The sequence below is a fragment of the Caloenas nicobarica genome, chromosome 1 (assembly GCF_036013445.1).
Source record: "Caloenas nicobarica isolate bCalNic1 chromosome 1, bCalNic1.hap1, whole genome shotgun sequence".
In the NCBI taxonomy this organism is placed as follows: Eukaryota; Metazoa; Chordata; class Aves; order Columbiformes; family Columbidae; genus Caloenas; species Caloenas nicobarica.
This window is the reverse complement of record NC_088245.1, coordinates 13,705,075-13,722,485: the sequence shown is the minus strand read 5'-3', so window position 1 is coordinate 13,722,485 and position 17,411 is coordinate 13,705,075. Positions and strand designations below refer to the sequence as shown.

At 41.1% G+C, this 17,411-nt stretch overlaps 2 protein-coding genes across 5 annotated transcripts in view; one reads left to right on the top strand and one right to left on the bottom strand.

The window, feature by feature from the left end:
- The window catches only part of CCDC146 (coiled-coil domain containing 146), a 78,571-nt gene extending 76,868 nt beyond the window's left edge, over window positions 1–1,703 (top strand). The window contains exons 18-19 of the mRNA XM_065656121.1: window positions 58–306; window positions 1,500–1,703. Coding sequence (XP_065512193.1) covers window positions 58–306; window positions 1,500–1,703 — 453 coding nt within the window. The remainder of the gene's footprint in view (window positions 1–57; window positions 307–1,499) is intronic.
- Window positions 1,704–3,317: 1,614 nt separating this feature from the next.
- GSAP (gamma-secretase activating protein) overlaps window positions 3,318–17,411 on the bottom strand; it is a 46,891-nt gene continuing 32,797 nt past the window's right edge. For 3 of the 4 annotated variants that reach the window (XM_065630558.1, XM_065630578.1, XM_065630569.1), the window contains 9 exons: window positions 16,302–16,363; window positions 14,641–14,736; window positions 10,148–10,218; window positions 9,481–9,575; window positions 8,217–8,336; window positions 6,982–7,043; window positions 4,959–5,063; window positions 4,720–4,813; window positions 3,318–3,493 (listed from right to left, as the gene is read on the bottom strand). In XM_065630558.1, coding sequence (XP_065486630.1) covers window positions 3,393–3,493; window positions 4,720–4,813; window positions 4,959–5,063; window positions 6,982–7,043; window positions 8,217–8,336; window positions 9,481–9,575; window positions 10,148–10,218; window positions 14,641–14,736; window positions 16,302–16,363 — 806 coding nt within the window. In that variant the 3' untranslated portion in view covers window positions 3,318–3,392. The remainder of the gene's footprint in view (window positions 3,494–4,719; window positions 4,814–4,958; window positions 5,064–6,981; window positions 7,044–8,216; window positions 8,337–9,480; window positions 9,576–10,147; window positions 10,219–14,640; window positions 14,737–16,301; window positions 16,364–17,411) is intronic. The other variant, XM_065630587.1, reaches the window with a different exon arrangement.

Here is a 17,411-nt window from a genome sequence, read left to right as displayed (position 1 = left end):
ATACCCAGAGCATCTAAAGAGAAGCCCCAATTACAATGTGGTTGTTACTTATTCCAGATGAATGAACTGCAGAGGAAGTTAAAAGAGAAAACCAAGCAGATGATGGCTCTTGTTGCAGAGCTCTCCATGAAGCAAGCGCTTGCTATCAAACTCCAGCAGGAAGCGAGAGACAAAGAACAATTTTTGATGACTGTTTCATCAAGGATAGATCAAGGCCTTCCCCCTCCCAAGGAAATAGAAATTGAATGGTTGAAGGTCTTACGCAATGAGAAGATGCAAAAAGATGCAGCTGAAGCCAGAGCTAAAGTGAGTTTTTGCCGTATGTTGCCACTAGATCTTCAGCCCCATCTTTTCCCTGGTCGAGCTTGTCCTTCTGCAAGAGCTGCACTGACTGTGCAGCTGCTCCATGACACGGAGCTCCAGCCATCAATGGAGATGATGGTCTAGACAGAGACAACTACTGAGGTGGCACATTGTGGGTTTGTGGAGTTGTCACCTCTTAGAACTGGTGCTCAGACCTTAAGAAAACACATTACACTAAAAGGAAGACTTACCTCCAGTTATTAAAGGAATTTGTGTGAGCACGTTTTGGGATGACAGGTGAGATAGCCATCAGTGAAGTGTTCCTTGCCATTTGACTCCAGGTAAAGCCACACAAAAGGTGGAGTGTGGGTTCAGGAAAAATAAGTTCTGCATCTTCCACATACCAGATGCAGTGAACATCAGATCAGAAGTAGCATGAAATCAGATTATTGGGCATGACTCAGAGGGTGGGCAGCACAAACCATCCTTCAAATTCTACACTGTTGGATACTACAGCTCCTTAGCTGAGACCATTGGTGGTCCCTGAGCAGAGAGCACCCAGAGAAAGAAAACTAAATAACAGGATGTGTGTCCTGCGGACGGGAAGTTCGCTTTGCTGTGCGAGTGCTTTAGTTGATCACACCAAGGGAATCTGAAAGGCGCACAAAGCTGGGAGAGGAATACACTGTGCATGCACTTGAATTTGAAGTCAGACAGAACTGCTGCAGTAAAACTGGTTCAGAATAAGAAACTTCTGTTATTAGCACTTCTCATGCTGTGGCTGTTTTCTTTCAGTGCTGCGGAGACAAGCTCACTGCAGCACCTGTATTCAGGAACAGCTGCTGTCAGTGTAAATTTAGCCATGTTTTGAAGCATCAGAACTATTCTCTTGTTCCCAAGATGTTCTGTGCACACTTATAACTTTTCTATAAGTTCATCTAATCTGTTTTCTTCAAATAAGAAAAGCATTACATGCTCAAACTGTGTAAGATTTAAAAGGACAAACTCACACCCACACAGTCAATAACTCGGGCTTTCCTTTCAGTGAACACTTAACACCCCGCTGGGTTTTCTGGTTCGCTAAGGACTAGACTAATGGTGTTTCCTCTGTCAGACATTCTGCACATGGGCTCAGGAAGGTACCAGAGTTCTGAAGTGAATAATCACTAAGTGATCACAAGGTGTTTCTTTCACAGCGTGCTGCTGAAGAGGAACAAGCAGCAGGGCCTGGCTGTGTCCACACGACAGCTGAACAACGCCCGACCGCCTACATCCCGGATGATGAATACAGCCTCCCGCTGCCACGGCCCTACGGCGCTCAGGCTCCCTTCAAACCCAGCGAACCCGGTTCAAACATGAGACATTTCCGAAAACCTGTTGAAAAGCCAATTGAAATCTGAACAGACAAGCACCTAAATCAAGAGAGGCCATTACCGGCTGCTGAATCCCAGGGGGAACATTTGTTAGTGTTCAGCCAAATTCCATCTTGAAACCAAAGTATTACAGTTGTTAATGCCAGAAGCACAGCTCAATAGTCAGTGACACAAGTCCCCTTCTCCTGGTATCACAAATGCAGTGCAGTATTTTAAACTGTTAAGAAGAATGAGTAATCATCATACTACATTTATTTTTCCAGGTGAAGTTTTATTGCACCTGATATTTTATAATACATTTCATTATAAAGAAAAGGCTAGAAAAATCTTCTCTTTATTAATATAATACAAAGTCCTCATCACTTACACAAATATACCAACACAGCTTCCTGCCAGACAAATTTTAATTATTTTCAGAAAAATATCCCTTCCCTCTGTGCAGTTACTGAGAAAGCCGAAACTCTTGCTCCACTGATGGCACTGACAAGGGAATGATGAGGAACTTGCCAAGTCACTCCTGAGAACTGGATCTTTTCATTTCACTGGTAAGGAACAGGAAGCATCTGTGGGAACTACTCAGGGAGCACAGTTGAGGTGGTTATTAAAAACCTCCAAAATCTATCAAACTGTCAATGAGTTTCACTAGTCTAATAGTCAAACTTTGATAGAGGTGTTTATAAATCCCATAAAGACTGCAAAAATCCTACATGTCTGAACTTAAAATTTTCCTTGCATAGCAAACTGCTATTACTATTTTAAATTAATGTTCACATAGTTCACAACAAAACACTCCACACTAACAACACTTGTTCAGTCATGTACAACTAAAAGTTGAGAAATAAAGGAAAAACCTCCATAATTCCTCTTTGAAGCTCAGACTTGAACTGTAACAGTAAAAGTTGTAAGGCAAGAAGTGAAACTCTGTCCAAGCCACTGTTAAGTTTCCAAATAACTTTTCTTATCCTGTATTGCTTACAATATATTATACATATCTTAAAAAACCCTGTCATATGCACTTTAAAGGGATTATATTTTGTGCTAATTACAAAACTGAATATATTAGAATCTAACTCCAAAGGCAGAAGTACCATAAGATAAGATGTGACCACCACAGGAATGAATATATCATTACTGATGCATTATATACAAAAACTGATCCACCATTTGTTATTCTTCCCTGCCTTACATAACGCCACCAAGAAACCCTTTTATTAATCTAAATGAGTAAACAGTTACCAGTTTCTTGTTCAACTGGATCACCATTTTCAGGAATGCCCACCTTGTTAAAATAATTGACATTAATACCAATTTTCACAGCATGTTTTGATACCTACTATAGTTCCATGTGTTCAACCACTTCAAAATGAAACCACAGATCTATTTCAAATCTGTGTTTCTGTCAGATGCACTTCTCTAGGTTTTATCTAGAAGTCAGTAATTTCAGCCTTAGTATGTTGGGCCAAGCACTATTTTGAGTAGCCTATGTCAGTAATGGTGGCTGCCCAAAACTGCAGATTATTTGGGAAACAACACAACACTTAAGTTAAAAAAAAACAAAAACAAAAAACCCAAAACCAAAAAACCCACACAACAACAACAAACACACAACAATAACAACACAACAACAAAAAACCCAAGACATTGGTTGCACCCTTCTGTGTGAATACTTTAATACGAGCACCACAGCTAGACAGCCTTCTTCAGCAGCCTGTTATTTCAGGAATATTTGAGGCCCAGAAGCACCACAGTGTGTCTGAGTGCTGTTTCTTCTACAAATCTTACATTAACATGGTCTTGTTTTTCATATGGATGCACACCTAGGAAAACATCGTGAGAAAGTATTTACAAAATCATAAGTGTTCTTGTACACTCAGCCCTGCAGTCTGTTAAACATCTTCATCTCCAAGCCCAAAAGATAAGGTAAGAGATGGAAGTGTTTTCATTCACCTGCAGCTTTAGTGGAGTCACCTGGGTGCTCACCCACTGCAAGAAACTTTCCTGCTAGTGGGATATGGGTAAGTGATGTCCCTTGTGGATGGAATTGTGTTCACCTCTGAGGCCTCTAGGGATTTCCACACTAATTTTACACTGGAGATCCAAAACAAGAGCTCAGCACAGTGGCAATGTTAGCACTAGTACACAAATGGATCAGGGCACATTCTCATACACTTCTACATGGTTTAACTCTTTTTTCCTCCCCAAATGGGATAGTGTCCACACATGGATAATCTTGTTTTAGCCTTCAGGTCCTTATCCTGATTTTATTTTGCTTACTAGCACAGGCATAGCCAGTAACACTAAGCAGTGCAACGCTTCCCGTAATGTACCTTCTTCGGTACAGTTCAAAAATCTTCAGATATTTAGATTCACTCTAAGAAGCAAGTGCCCCAGCCAATTTGAACTGTATTTTACAAAAATGAACAGCTTTGAGGTGAAAAACACCTGTTACTTCAGAGCAACTCCTAATCCAGTGATGTGGGTATTCTTTTCTGAGGTGGAAGATCTGGTTTTGGTTGCCTCTTAGCCACCATACTATATAAATAAGGAACAAGCCCTTCTCCCCAGAATTACTTGGGAACAACATGACACTTAAGTAACATGGAATAACAGCTACCACCATGCTGTACAGCAGAGGTGTCAAACTCATTTTCACTGAGGGCCACATCAGCCTCACGGTCACCTTCAAAGGGCCAAATGTAATTTTAGGACCGTATAAATGTAGGAGTAGTATTGATACAGTCCTATGTTACCCCTGGTGAAAATGAGTTTGACACCCCTGCTGTACATCAACCACATTTCACTACATGTGTTCTGTAAAATGCAAGTTTGCTAATTGGATTCAGCATAGAGAGGATTTGGAAGAAAGGACATGCAGTAAAGACGACCCTGGCAACTCCCATCAGCAGAAAGATGACCAGGCTGACATGTTCAGACATTGCTGGAGTTTCAGAACTCAGTTATGTCAATATAGTCAGGATACAACTCGGCATGAGCATCAAAAGGTAACAACTACTGGTCTTCTAAAGTACAGAACTAACATTACCTTGATTCTCTATCTCTGCCAGCATACTGGTCAGGTAGTTAAGTGGCAAAAACTCCACAGGGACCGAGAGTCTCTCAGGGATAGGCCTGCTGCACTGTAAGCGAGAATATTTCAGGTTAGTTCACAAAGCTGCAGGTACCAAGTTTCAGTGTTACCTTTAGTGTGTTAAGACTTCCAAAGGCCACTAATCTCAACACTGTCAAAGCAAAAGATTTTTAAAATGGCCTATATGCTCTTACCTGCCTGCTCCCCAGCTTCTCAAGCAAAAGTTTCACATATTTCCGTGCAATGAAATTAGCATTTACTGGATGATTCCAAAACTGGCGGACCTTTTGACCAAGAGCCTAGTAAGCAAACAAAAAACAAAACCAAAAACCTCAGACAAACACAGGACAGTGGAAACTTAGGAGGCAGAAAAGGAAGAAAGAACCTAAAACAAACCCCAGGCTGTAACACACATGCTTCACTTTCAGACAGTGATGACAAGCTGAGATGTCATTTTTAGCCACAGAGCCTTCCTTCCATAGCCAGTAACTAAGAGATTACAATACACTCCCAAAACGTGGGTAACAATCAAATCCTTGCCACTCAGTGAATTTCTATCAGTCCATCCCACAACCTCTGTCCCACTTTGCACGTGTACTGAAATATTAAGTGAGGCTTAAAATAACTATTTATCCATTACTGTGACTCCTTGGTTTAGAGGCATTCTTCTCCCCAAGAATAGCACAGAAGCTCCGTTCAGAGCAAGGCTTCTCTCAGGCTCTAAGGAATTTACAAACACAGGATGCTGACAAGGAGAGATACTGGGAACACAATTTGCATCCCATTATTTAGGGCATCACCTGGGAATTGACAAGATTGATTCACATTCTTAAAGGCAAAACAGATTCAAACCCAGATATCCCAAATCTTCCAGTCCTAGCCAATAAGCAAACAAATATGAACACACTGTGAAATCAGCTCCACCTTCTGCTCCTTTCCCTATCTAGATCTTTTCTCATGAAACTCAGAGCAACTTTCAGTTGCTCTGCAACATAGGCTGCTGAAAGAGTTCATTTAGGAAACGCTGGACAGTTTCGGTGGTGCTTAAATACTTGCTTCTGATGCAAATGAAGTCATCTAGTGAATGTAACCTGCTCAAAATAGTCCAAGTCACAGCAAAGGGTCCTTTTGGCAAACAAACTATTCTCTGCATTTTTTCCCAAAGCTGTAAATAGATACAATTAGGCACTGAGTCCACTGTAACTAGCAGTACATGTTCTCCAAAACCCTCACAGCTCAGCCCCTAGGTCAAAGCGGGTTGGAATGGTGATCCCCACCCACCAGGCCTGGGGCCAACAGCTCTGAGCAGCCCCACACTGACCCCTGCTCACCAACCCCTGCCCAAAACAAGATAGAGGACAAAGAACCTCCTGTGGCGTTCTCCTTCCCTACTCCCTCTCAAAACTGCTGCCAAATAAAGAGACCCTTGTTTGAGGAAAACCAAAGCAGCACTTCTGGCCATCTGAACTATACGTAACAGCCCATGATAAATAACAAACAATAAGCAATTTATGTTGAGAAAACCCTGTTGTACAGCAAGGCATTCCCTGAGGGGGATCCCTGGCTCCCCTCTGCTCACTGAGATGTTGTGCTTCCTCTGCAGAGCTGTGATGTGCACTAAGAACAAAAGGGGAAAAGGACAAGTCAGTCTCCCATTCTGCTGGAACTTTTAATGGAGCATCAGTAATTAAAGCATGTGGCTAAATGAGTCACCTTTCCAATGGGTGAGGCTGGGAGATTTCAGAAGGGGAGATCTCCTAATACAATCCCCACCAAGAGTTGTGGTATGATCAGATTTTACAGCTTTTACTGTACCAGCTTATGAACGTATCTGATAAAATAAATAAAACCAAGTGCCAATAAAACCTTTTGTGGATGATAAAAAAATACACCCACACAAATCCTCTTTACACCCCATTAAAACCGTTATTGCTTTATGCAGATGGTTACTCAGCAGAGCGGTGTCATCCTTGTCTATGTGATTCCTGCAGGGTACTGGAGACACCATGAAACACACTTACATGAACAATTTGTCCAAAGTTACCAAGGTACCCTACAGGTCATGAGCAGCTGACAGAGGAACTGCTGAGGTTCGGGTCATACCTGTGCCCTGTGTGAATCACAGCCAAGTCTCCCATTGGCTTCATCCTATTGCACAGGGGAGAATTTCCTATCGATTCCAAAATCCAACAAATGACATCCAAAGCTATTAGTTACCTCTGGAAGCCTCATGACAATACTGAACTTCAGCTTTTCATTCTTCTCAGTGTCATCCAGATCTACAAGAGAATGGAGAAAAAAAACCAAAAAACAAACAAAAAAACGCACACCATCATTAGTGGTAACCACATAAGCAAAAGTTTCAACTATTACTCAAGACATTCTGAATAAATATTATCTCTATAATCAAATGAAAATTTTAATTTTAAATAAGGGCCATTAGGAGTGTTATTCATGTTTATATTGTTTACATAAATATTTTTCCTGTATATTTTTTACATCACTTCACCATTTTATGTAACTATTTACACAGCAATTCCAATATGCTTTCACTAAGCAGAATTCCCCATACTTATTTCATTTACCAAGACGAGGCACAGACTAATACTGCACATTGTGTCCCTTTTCTTGAACACTGGAAAAGTAGCACATTACAAGGGAATGTGGTTGCAGCTCTTGGAGACAGTATCATGGTGCTGCTGTGTCCCAGGAAACTTATGCTACAGTTCTCTCTTCCTCCTTTCCGATCTTGAAAAGCAAATTAACATGGCTGTGATGCTACCTGAGCCTACAACTGTCAGTTTGTCTCACTCTCTATTTCATTCCAAAGCCTTAGACACCTCTTGATGAATATTTGGGTTCATACAGAACCAATTTTAACTCCCACCTTTAGGTAACCTTACATTTTATCTAGAAGACGTTCACAACCTTGGTGTTTACTAAAAATATTAGGATTCAGGTTCAGGCAAGCTTTTGTGTACTTATTTTGAATTTTTACTTCGTAACATTGAGCTTCTAGCCCTTTACAAGTTCCAGCACTAGGATTATCCTGTTCCAAACATAAATAAAGCAAAAGCTTAGGACTGGATTGCAGACTAACTTCGATACGCAGGTGTGCACTTCAATAGAGTCACAGAAATCCCACAACAAATTCTATAATGATCTTTAGTATTCAGTTTTCTACAAAGTCCCAAGTGGAAAAACTATAAATTCTAGTTCTCCCCAAACAGACATTTTATGTCTACTACGGTGATGCTCAATGTTACAGTCTGAGCCCTAATTTTCTCCTTTCAGCTGTGCAACACCACCAGCTACAGCCCTCACTGAAAAAGCATTCTGGATGAAGAACTGAGTCTCCTGGGCAGTAAATCTTGTATTGGAGTTTGAACAGCTAAAAGGACATCACTCCCCATTAGCTGGCTGGTAAACAAAGCACAGGAAAGTCACTGTACCTTTCAGCAATTTCCTGACACATGTTTCTGTCAAATGCAAGACTCCATTATCAATGTAGTGCAGGAGGGTGTGCAGAGGGAGACATCGAACACCAAGCCCCAAGTGCAGAGTGTGAAAACCTATGAAAGACAAACTTGTTTGGTACAACCATATATGTTTTTTTCTAAGTCTGTATTAGAGACTGGCATCACTCTAGCTAACGGCAACACTCCTTTTAAGTTCTGACTGTTCCTAGTTGGTGAGGAAATGAGTTTAATCAAACATCATGTAGCCTTATTTAGGCATGCTTTAAGTCCTCTCAAGCACAATCATGCCAGAAAGAGGAAAGCCAATGGGACTCAAAACAGTCATTGCAGCCATGCACAGTCATTAATTACCTCCAAGCTGTTGCCTTATATCCGAATTGTGCTATTAATTTGTCTTTTATCTCCTTTCCTCCCAATTAATCAAAAACTGAGGCCTCACCACCCTCAGTACGTGGCTGCCATCCACACATTCCCACAGGCAGCATTAAGACTTGAGTTTCTGACTTACTATGAGCCAGATGATGCTCTTGCACCACATGACACCGTTACAGGTCAGCATTTGCACCCACACAATCTAAGTTCGAGGGACAACCTCATACTCAAAACAGTTTCAAAGACTAAAGACAGATCAGGAAATACAAACTAGAAAGATTCAAACAGAAACAGAAAGCATTAAGAAGTTAATAAGCCTTTCCGTAACAAACATAAGCGAATGCTTTGAAAAGACCAAGCAATTATGAGGAGCTCTAGGAAAGGAAAGTCTGCTGGCAAGATCAGCTCTTCTGTCAAGGCTGGAGGAAATCCTTTCAGGATAAAACTGTAAACTATTGGCAGGACAACAGCATGAGAAAAAACAAACACCACTTTTTTTTCCTCCAGGATAGAATTTTCCTTTGTAGCTCATGACACTAAGGTCCAGTTGTCTAAGAAAAAGAAATAAATGAAAGTAACATAAATCTTAGTTCTGAGCTAAGGCTGTGCCCAAACATTCCACTAGAAGCTGAAGACACAGAACGAAACCTCTGACTTCTTGCCTCTATTTGTAGAAACTATTCAGTTTTGTTTCATTTCACTTAGAGGTGTTCATGGAGGGTCTTCCCCTCTGTAACTGTCTTGAACAGACATCAATCCTGCCAAAGCTAACTTGACACACATGCTGCAACTAGTGCTCTTCTGGGAGGAATTCATCGCACTGCTCTCCTCACTTGTGACTAAACCAGCAGCGGACAGGACTTACCAGGAGGCAAAGGCAGGCACAAGCTGTTTGCAGCTTCCAGAATGCGACTCATGAAGTGGAACACTGCAAACTCTGCTGCACTTCCTCGCTTATCACTGCATTTAAACAAAGTAGCAACATATTAGGAATCTGAGATGCCCGGATCCCCCAGAGATAAGCTATATTTGTTGTCCTACAGGTGCTTAAAATGAATGTGTTTTGGGTGAATTGCCATGGGATGTGACCTTGTTCACTTGGGCATCTGTCACCTAACAGCACCTGCTGCTCAGTGTTGACACACAAAGTCAACATGTCCCCTTTCTCCTTCCCCCACTGCTACACATTTACAAGTGTCTTGGCAGTATCTGGTACCAACAGCAATAGGTGAGATATTTTGAGTGCTGGTATAAGTGACCTGTTTTTTTAAGTGATCAACACCCACAGCTCAGCTTAACACCACTGTGAACTCAGCAGCTTTGAACTCCAGCTGTAAAACTGCCTACATGATTAATATTTATGTTGGCTTAGAGAAGGCCAGCAGGATCATCAAAAAGATTGTGACAGTCATGTTGACATTCACAGTAGGGTAAGCACTGTCAGCTCAAGTGAATAGTACTGCTGAAGACCAAAATTATTACATCCGTAATTTAGAAGGCAGGCTGAAAACTTTAACAAATGACTTGCTCACAAGCAGAAGATGCAGGAATGAAGCTGGTGTCTCCTCCAAACTTCTTTCATTATTCGATGTACCAGATTCAGCTAAAACAAAGAAATGACTGAATGTTTCCAGAAGCCTGTATATAGCAGGTCCTTGGCCTTCATTCATTTCACGCACCAGTTTATGTTAAAAAAAAGAAAAAACCACACACAACACAACACACAAAAACTTATCATGGGACTCCTACTAAGACTTCAGTATTTATCTCTTTTTCCTAGGAGTTTAAAACATAAAGAATTAAAATTTGAGTTGTAACTGAGTTGCCCTATGCCAGAAGTTTAAAGTAAGTGTTTCCAGTGCACCAAAGCATTGCGCGAGACATGCCACATCCTAGCACATGGTGCTTCTTGGGAATCAATGGATCTCATATGCTTCTGCATCAAATTCTCAAAGATCTGTTTGCCATGAAAGCAAAAACTGCATGTCCAAGTGGCTGAGCATTTGACAAGGAAAGGTCCCCAGGGCCCAGACAAAACTGGATGATGCAGACAGTGGAATACTCCATTTGCTGAAAAAAGTCTGCAGGAAGAATCACAAGTCTAGTCCTGGTAAGGAGGAAAGACAAGACAAGCAAATGCCTCTCTTCCTCTCATGAGTTTTCTTTTTGTCCACAGTGAAATACAACAATCCCTTGGCCCACATTGTCACATCTTAGTGCTCCCAGGCTGACATCCAGTGCAGACTGTCAGCACACAAAAGCCACAAGCCCAGCTCTCACTTGGGCCTTCTAAGCTTCCGCAGCTGAAAAAGAGAAGCCACGCATGAAAGAGCTGAAACAACATCCTGTAGCCAGCCCCTCATGGCTGTCATGTGTAACCACTTCCACATCTCAGCAACAGAACTGAGATTCTTCCTCTGCACCTTTTATCTCTGGGCTTCACAGTGCGCTAATCAATCCCAGGAAACTCAGGAAGCAAGTCTAGGCCCCATTTTGCAGAGAGGTGCCACATGAAGTTACAAATCCCTGTCACCCCCAGGATGGCCAGAATCTAGGAATCCCTTTCCCCACTATTTTCTCCTCATAGGCTCTGCCCCTTCCAACTTTTAACTTGTCACAGGCTCTGAGCAAGAGAGAAACAGGACACACTGGAAAAGTTCATACATAAAGACCAGAACAGGAATATTGGTCTTCAGATATGCTCCCAAGTGCTTTCCTCGGCATCTTGGCCAGAAAGCTCTATGAAGTAGCACCTTTTCCCTCCACCACTCTATCGAGCCTTGCACAGCCACCTGATGCAGAATAACCACCTAATACTTTCCATCTTCATACTTTATGCATGCAGTGGAAAGCTCCAGTTTAATCTCTCTAGAGTGTAGCAAGATTCTCCACTCATTTCCCGGGAAATGAGTGGTTTCCAGTTTTCAGAGAAGGGTCACAAGAACCACAACTGCTGCTGGAATGACTTTCATCTCTGGCCAACACACAGGGTACAGCTAAGGCCTCTGCATTGGGAGGTACAGCTGGATCTGAAGATCATTGTTGAAGTGAAGGGAAGCTTCTTTTAGACTCCAGAATCACTTCTTCTCTGTACAACAAAAACTGTTTTCACAGGTATGATACTCCAGAAGCAATATGCTTTGCTTAGCAATACAGCAAACTGTACAGCTTCTGCAGAGTACAGAAAGATAACTACTTAAGTCATAGTCAATCTAGCTATCACAACATACTTAAATACTTGGGACATTACACCCTCACCAACAGCACTACCCGCTTTGGAGATCAGCCACAATGAACACTGTAGAAAATACATAAAGAGAAGCTATATCCCAAACTTTTTCAGCACATGACCCACAGGACAATATGCATGGGAGAAAGGAAATATCTGTTTTATAGAGGGAGTACGATCAGCTTCCTCACCAAGGCTAGCAGCAGGTCTCTGGGGGAACCAAATTAAGAGCTAAGCCCACACCTTCGAGGCAAAGCCATTTTTCATTTAGTAACAAAGACACACCCCATGAAGCCTTTCTGGGTGAGTATCAGAAACCATTTCCCTTGGACTGCTCTAACCTAGTAAGAGAACACATGATCCATGGCAAAACAGTGCATGCAGTAGGGCCTAGGCTGACACGTGCAGAGCACCTTGCTGTCTCCAACCATCTACATTTCCAAGCAAAGGTTCTGGGCAGACGGAAGTTCCACTACAGTCATTTGGAACCACAAGTGCTCAGCTCCTGCAGCTGTTCCTACAGGAAAGACCCGGAAGCAGGGAAAGAAAAGATTCAGGACCAAAGGAGAAAAGGGAGTAAGACAAGATTCCCTCCTGTGCAAGGGGTAGTACACAGTCCTTCTGAGGAAACTTGAATCCAAATGGTGTCTGTCTTCTGTTCCTCTGCAGCTGAGGCCACCTCAGATGACAGCTCGCCACAGGCAGCAGCCAGAAAGGTGCAGCCACAGCAGCAACTTTCAGAGAACCTTTAAGTCTATTCTGGTCTGTCTCTTGTGTCATAGGCTGGCTGTTCCCTCTGCCTCCTCTTCCACTTGCTGTCAGCACAGCAAAGGTCACACTGCTTCTGTAAGTTATGTCCCCCCTTCCCTGCCCTGCTGAAATGAAAATGAGAGAAACAGATAGAGTAAAGCTCAGATACAAGGGAGAGAGAGAACGTGGACATGCAAACCATTACAGCAGGTGAAGTGGAATATGACTGGTAACCAGACAAACTCAGGCTCTGCAGTTCTCCTCAGCAAACATGAGAATTCCCACTGAGACATTTCATTCACACTTCCCCAAATTACTTCTCTGTACACACACACAGTTCTGACAGCAACCAGCCACTAGTCTGTCGTTTTATGAGAAACTGTTAATGCTCCCATGTCTTGGCTACTTTGACTTCAGCTGCAACTGATTTATACAGTGGCTACACACAATTTGCTCCTGAACATAATAAACCAGAATTTTATGAAAGCAAACAGACAAGCAAATCATTTCAAGTCTCTTGGTGTTTCATTAGTTTCAGTAGCTCAGCTACAAGAAACAGTAACATAATTCATTCCCCTGAAGAACTTCCAAACATTTAGGATATAAAAAGGCTTAAGACATAAGGGTTTCTGATCAGGATAAACAGAAACCCAAGCCCGACAATGAAATAATTTCTAAAGATTTACAAAGAGCACCTAAGATATACCAGCCAGAGGGCAGAATCAACTTTTAGAGATATCTTTGTTTACAGTAGTTCTTCTTAACTAACTTCTCTAGCAGAGAAGTCTGTAAGTTCAGTTGAGAGAATTCTTGCTTTCAGTTATGTTAAAAAAAATCTTAAGTTTTTGCTGATGGGGAGGGCTGAGATTTGTTTTGATTATAAGATTTAGTCTACAATAATTTAGTCTTGCAGATCAAGGCTGCATAAGTGTTTTCATATTTTTTATCTTAGTTCATATTAAGAATGATAACTGGAAAAAATGAAAGGAGAACAAACATTCCACTTCTGCTTTTTTCAGCACTGTTTTCAGGTACGAAGCTTTGGCTCATGCTGTCCTGTTCCTAGTTTAATCAGCAACTAGATTTCTTTCCTATAAAGATACAGAAAACAGACTGCAGATTACCAGTGAAACAACTTGTCAAGCTATAGAGCCAGGTCTGATTAACAAGGTCAGTAACCTCAGTGGCAGGTGCAGTGGCTCAGAGAACACAAACATTGACAGCCCAACTCATGTGCTCAGGACTTCAAAAAAGATGCAGCCTCAAGAAAGTTCCCTGAGATTTCCAGCCCTGGAAAACAGCACTGAAGGGAGTTTCTGCTGAAGCAGGTGACAGTGCTAGTGCAAAGAATATTATATACTAGTTGCCATGTGAGCTTTTGTGGACTCTGCATTTTACATTTAAAGGACTTGACGTTGAGACAGACAAAATGAGATACAATAATTCCTATGCACAGTTTTTACAGCTTATTTTTTAAAGTTTCTCTTTAAGAGCATGAAAAACAAAAATAAGAATTTGGAAAGCAAATTTGCAGTGTAGTTTACATGGATTTCTTCAGGCAAAACTCTGTCTCACAAAAAGCCCATCGAGGGCAGCATGTAGGAGTACTGACGATTTACTCTCAAACCATATTGGAGTGAAATATTTTTTTTTCTTAATTTGTATTTCCCCTAATGGCACTTTCATTATTCAAGACATGCAGCAATGCATTCTACAGGAAACAAAATGCTTATAAAGACCATTCTTTCAGCTTTCAGGATGAGTTCACATTTTCGCTTCTGGGAGTAGACCATATTTGTACAAGCTATAAAGGGAACTGTTCTATATTCTGAGTGACAAATACAACTCTTCTCAATATTATTTAAGTATTATTTCCTTCATCAGTATATACAATATTAAGCAGCAAAATATGGATAAACTTATTAAAAAAATCCCTCTCTCCTCCCACCAAATATATGGTTATATACACACAGTACATACTCAAAACCCAACCCCCCCCAACAAATACACGCTTGTCCACAATAGTGACTATGAAATCAAACTAACCAGGTTTGCAACATAATCCAGAACTATTTGGTCAATCTTCTGTTTTCCTACATACTGTAGATGTCTCATAAGGTGATCCTTTAGCTGAGCAACCATCTAGGAAAAAAAAGCCCACAATATGTTGTTGTGGCATCTTCAAAAAGATGCAAAAGCTCCAGCCGGTGCAGGGCTGAATCAATAGGCATTAGCACAACCAAACATTTCCTTTTTACAAGAGTTCAGTTCAGAGTGAGAGCCCAAGCTACCACACAGTCTTGCCAAATTCAACAGCAGATCTGAATAGTCAAAGTAATTCCTCAGTACAAATTCAGCAAAATGAGTGCTAAGTTGAACTCTCATTGATATTGAAGAGAAAAAGCTTACAGTTCTTGCATGCCTCTGGGTCAAGACAAGCAAACAAGGTAAAAGAAGGATTTTAATATGAACATTGAATCCTGACAATATAAGTCTTCATTACAAGCAAATAAACCTGAGGGATTTTAAAATAGAAGAAACTAGCACAAATAGAGTTTGTGGTAGTAGCCAACGAATGGAGAACCTGAGTGATTAATGACAACTTCAGGTTAAAAATTAATTGTAAAGTCTAAAATCAGGTGTTTGTTATCATACAGTCCATGCCACTCCCTACCCTCTCCTTCCTGAAATATTGTCTGACCTCACTCAGCTTCTGACTGCAACCCAAGTCCATACTGGTTCTTTGAGAACTACTATGAAGCGCTATTTGTTTCAGAGCTCCGAGAAAAACCGAGACAAACAAAATTTCTCTCTCAAGCAGTTTACAAGTAAATTAGTCTCAATGGGTCAGGACAGCAATCTAGGCTTTAGGAAAGCATAAGCAACAGACAGCAGTGACCTGCTTTTTGGATCTCTCAATAAACTGCAGGGAAGTAATGTAGACAAACTTCAGAGAATGAGGCACAGGACTTGGAAACACGTGGGCAAGATTGCAAAGAATGAAACTTTGTCGTAAATTTGGACACACAGGACAGTGTTGATATGTTCTTCACAGATGCAGTGCTGAAATCTTCCAGGGAATGCTGAAGAGTTCTCTTAAAGTGAAAACCAAATGAAACAAGAGATAAGTGAAGATATGTATTTAGACAAAGAGCACAGGTAGGGATTTGAGACAGGACTTATTACCCAGAAGCATAAAGATGGTAATCCTTTGGGAAGATCAGTAAAAACTGCACAAAAGAGGAAGGGATCTCAGAACAGCCATAGCAGTCCCAGAAATGAGGTAGAAGATTAAGGAGATAGTAAGAAGGTGTTAAAACAAGGAGCAAGAAGATCTGTGATCTTGCAGTGGGTGGGGAATTCACCTATACATGTTTTAGGGATGTATAGTAGCCCAAAAATAACTTACAGATTAAGATGAACTCCAAGGAGGATGGAATAACATTTTCTAGCCAAAGAAAAGTTGTATTGGGAAAAAGCTTTTTGTCAAATCAACTTTCCATTGTTGTTTTTCCCCTATGCCTTATGACACCATGACCTGTTAAGATATCATATCATCACTATGAACTCTAAAACTTATTAAAAACCACATTTGTCCCATAGCTACTCTGAGTAAGCTTCCACTCAGCACTGGAACTTACAAGCTCACTCTTTACATTAGTTGAGACTGTGCGTCCTCTAGTGCACACTGTGACAAAAGCACATACCAGTCCCATCAGCAATTGCTGTTGATAATCTTCCTCTTGAAAGAGAGGTACCAGCCTTTCCTCTGAAATAAATCAAGTGAGAATCAGTCAAGGACATGACACAATAGAAATACCGTAAGACTTCAACCAGCTTCAAAAGTACTTAGAAATATATACAAACAGAAGTTGTGGCTTGACCTACTCACCTACAGAACTGAAATAGTGACAAATCAAGGACTGTGTAAGAGAACTGAGGAAAGGAAAATAACCCTGTATCTGCCATCTTCTCCCTCAAATGCTTAACATTGAGCTTAGAGGAGCACAAGCGTGTCACACCACTTTACATTTCATCTGCATTACTCTTTTCTTTGATATTTAAGAGTTAGCACAGTGTGGTGATACAGTAGAGCAAAGAGGCACTGAAAAACTTCTGGTAACACCAGTGCAAATGCATATGCTATTTAGATCTTGTCATCTACAAACAAACAAGCTAAAACAGCTGCATGGCTTTTCCAAGGAAATGGCTAGACAGAAAGTAAATACTCCACAGAATCACCTCCCACTTTCCTGGTTCTCTCCTAATGTCTGGCTGCTTCTGTTATTCAGATTTGCAGACCACTGTGTAAAAGAACACAACTTTTCTAACTAAATGGATGGAGGCTATCATATATGTACTGAAATTTAATACCCTGTATTTCCTAATCAGTGCTTCCTGTCTACTAACAGCAAAGGAAAAAGAAACACAATCTCCTTTTTAATGATGTAGTACAAAATTAAGTCAGTATTTCACATACCCAAGTGCTAAATTTTTACAGAATTCTTTGCAGCCATCTTTTCTCACCTTGAAATATATCTACTCCACCGCTTACAGCAGCACAAAAACTTGTGTTGCTTGATCCTAAAGAACCTGAAGAAAAAAATCTATAGAAAAGGTACACTACATGGATGCTTGTTACTGGCTGGCAGCTATCTAGAAGTTTGACATTAACAATTAAACACCTCGCTTCATCAATAAGCACCTTTAGAAAACATGAACTGAGGCTAGCAAAGTTGGTACAAGGTCTCTAAAGGTCAGAGCCCGTAGCAATAACCAGCAGCAGTGCAGGTGACTGGTGTTAGGGGCTGGAAATG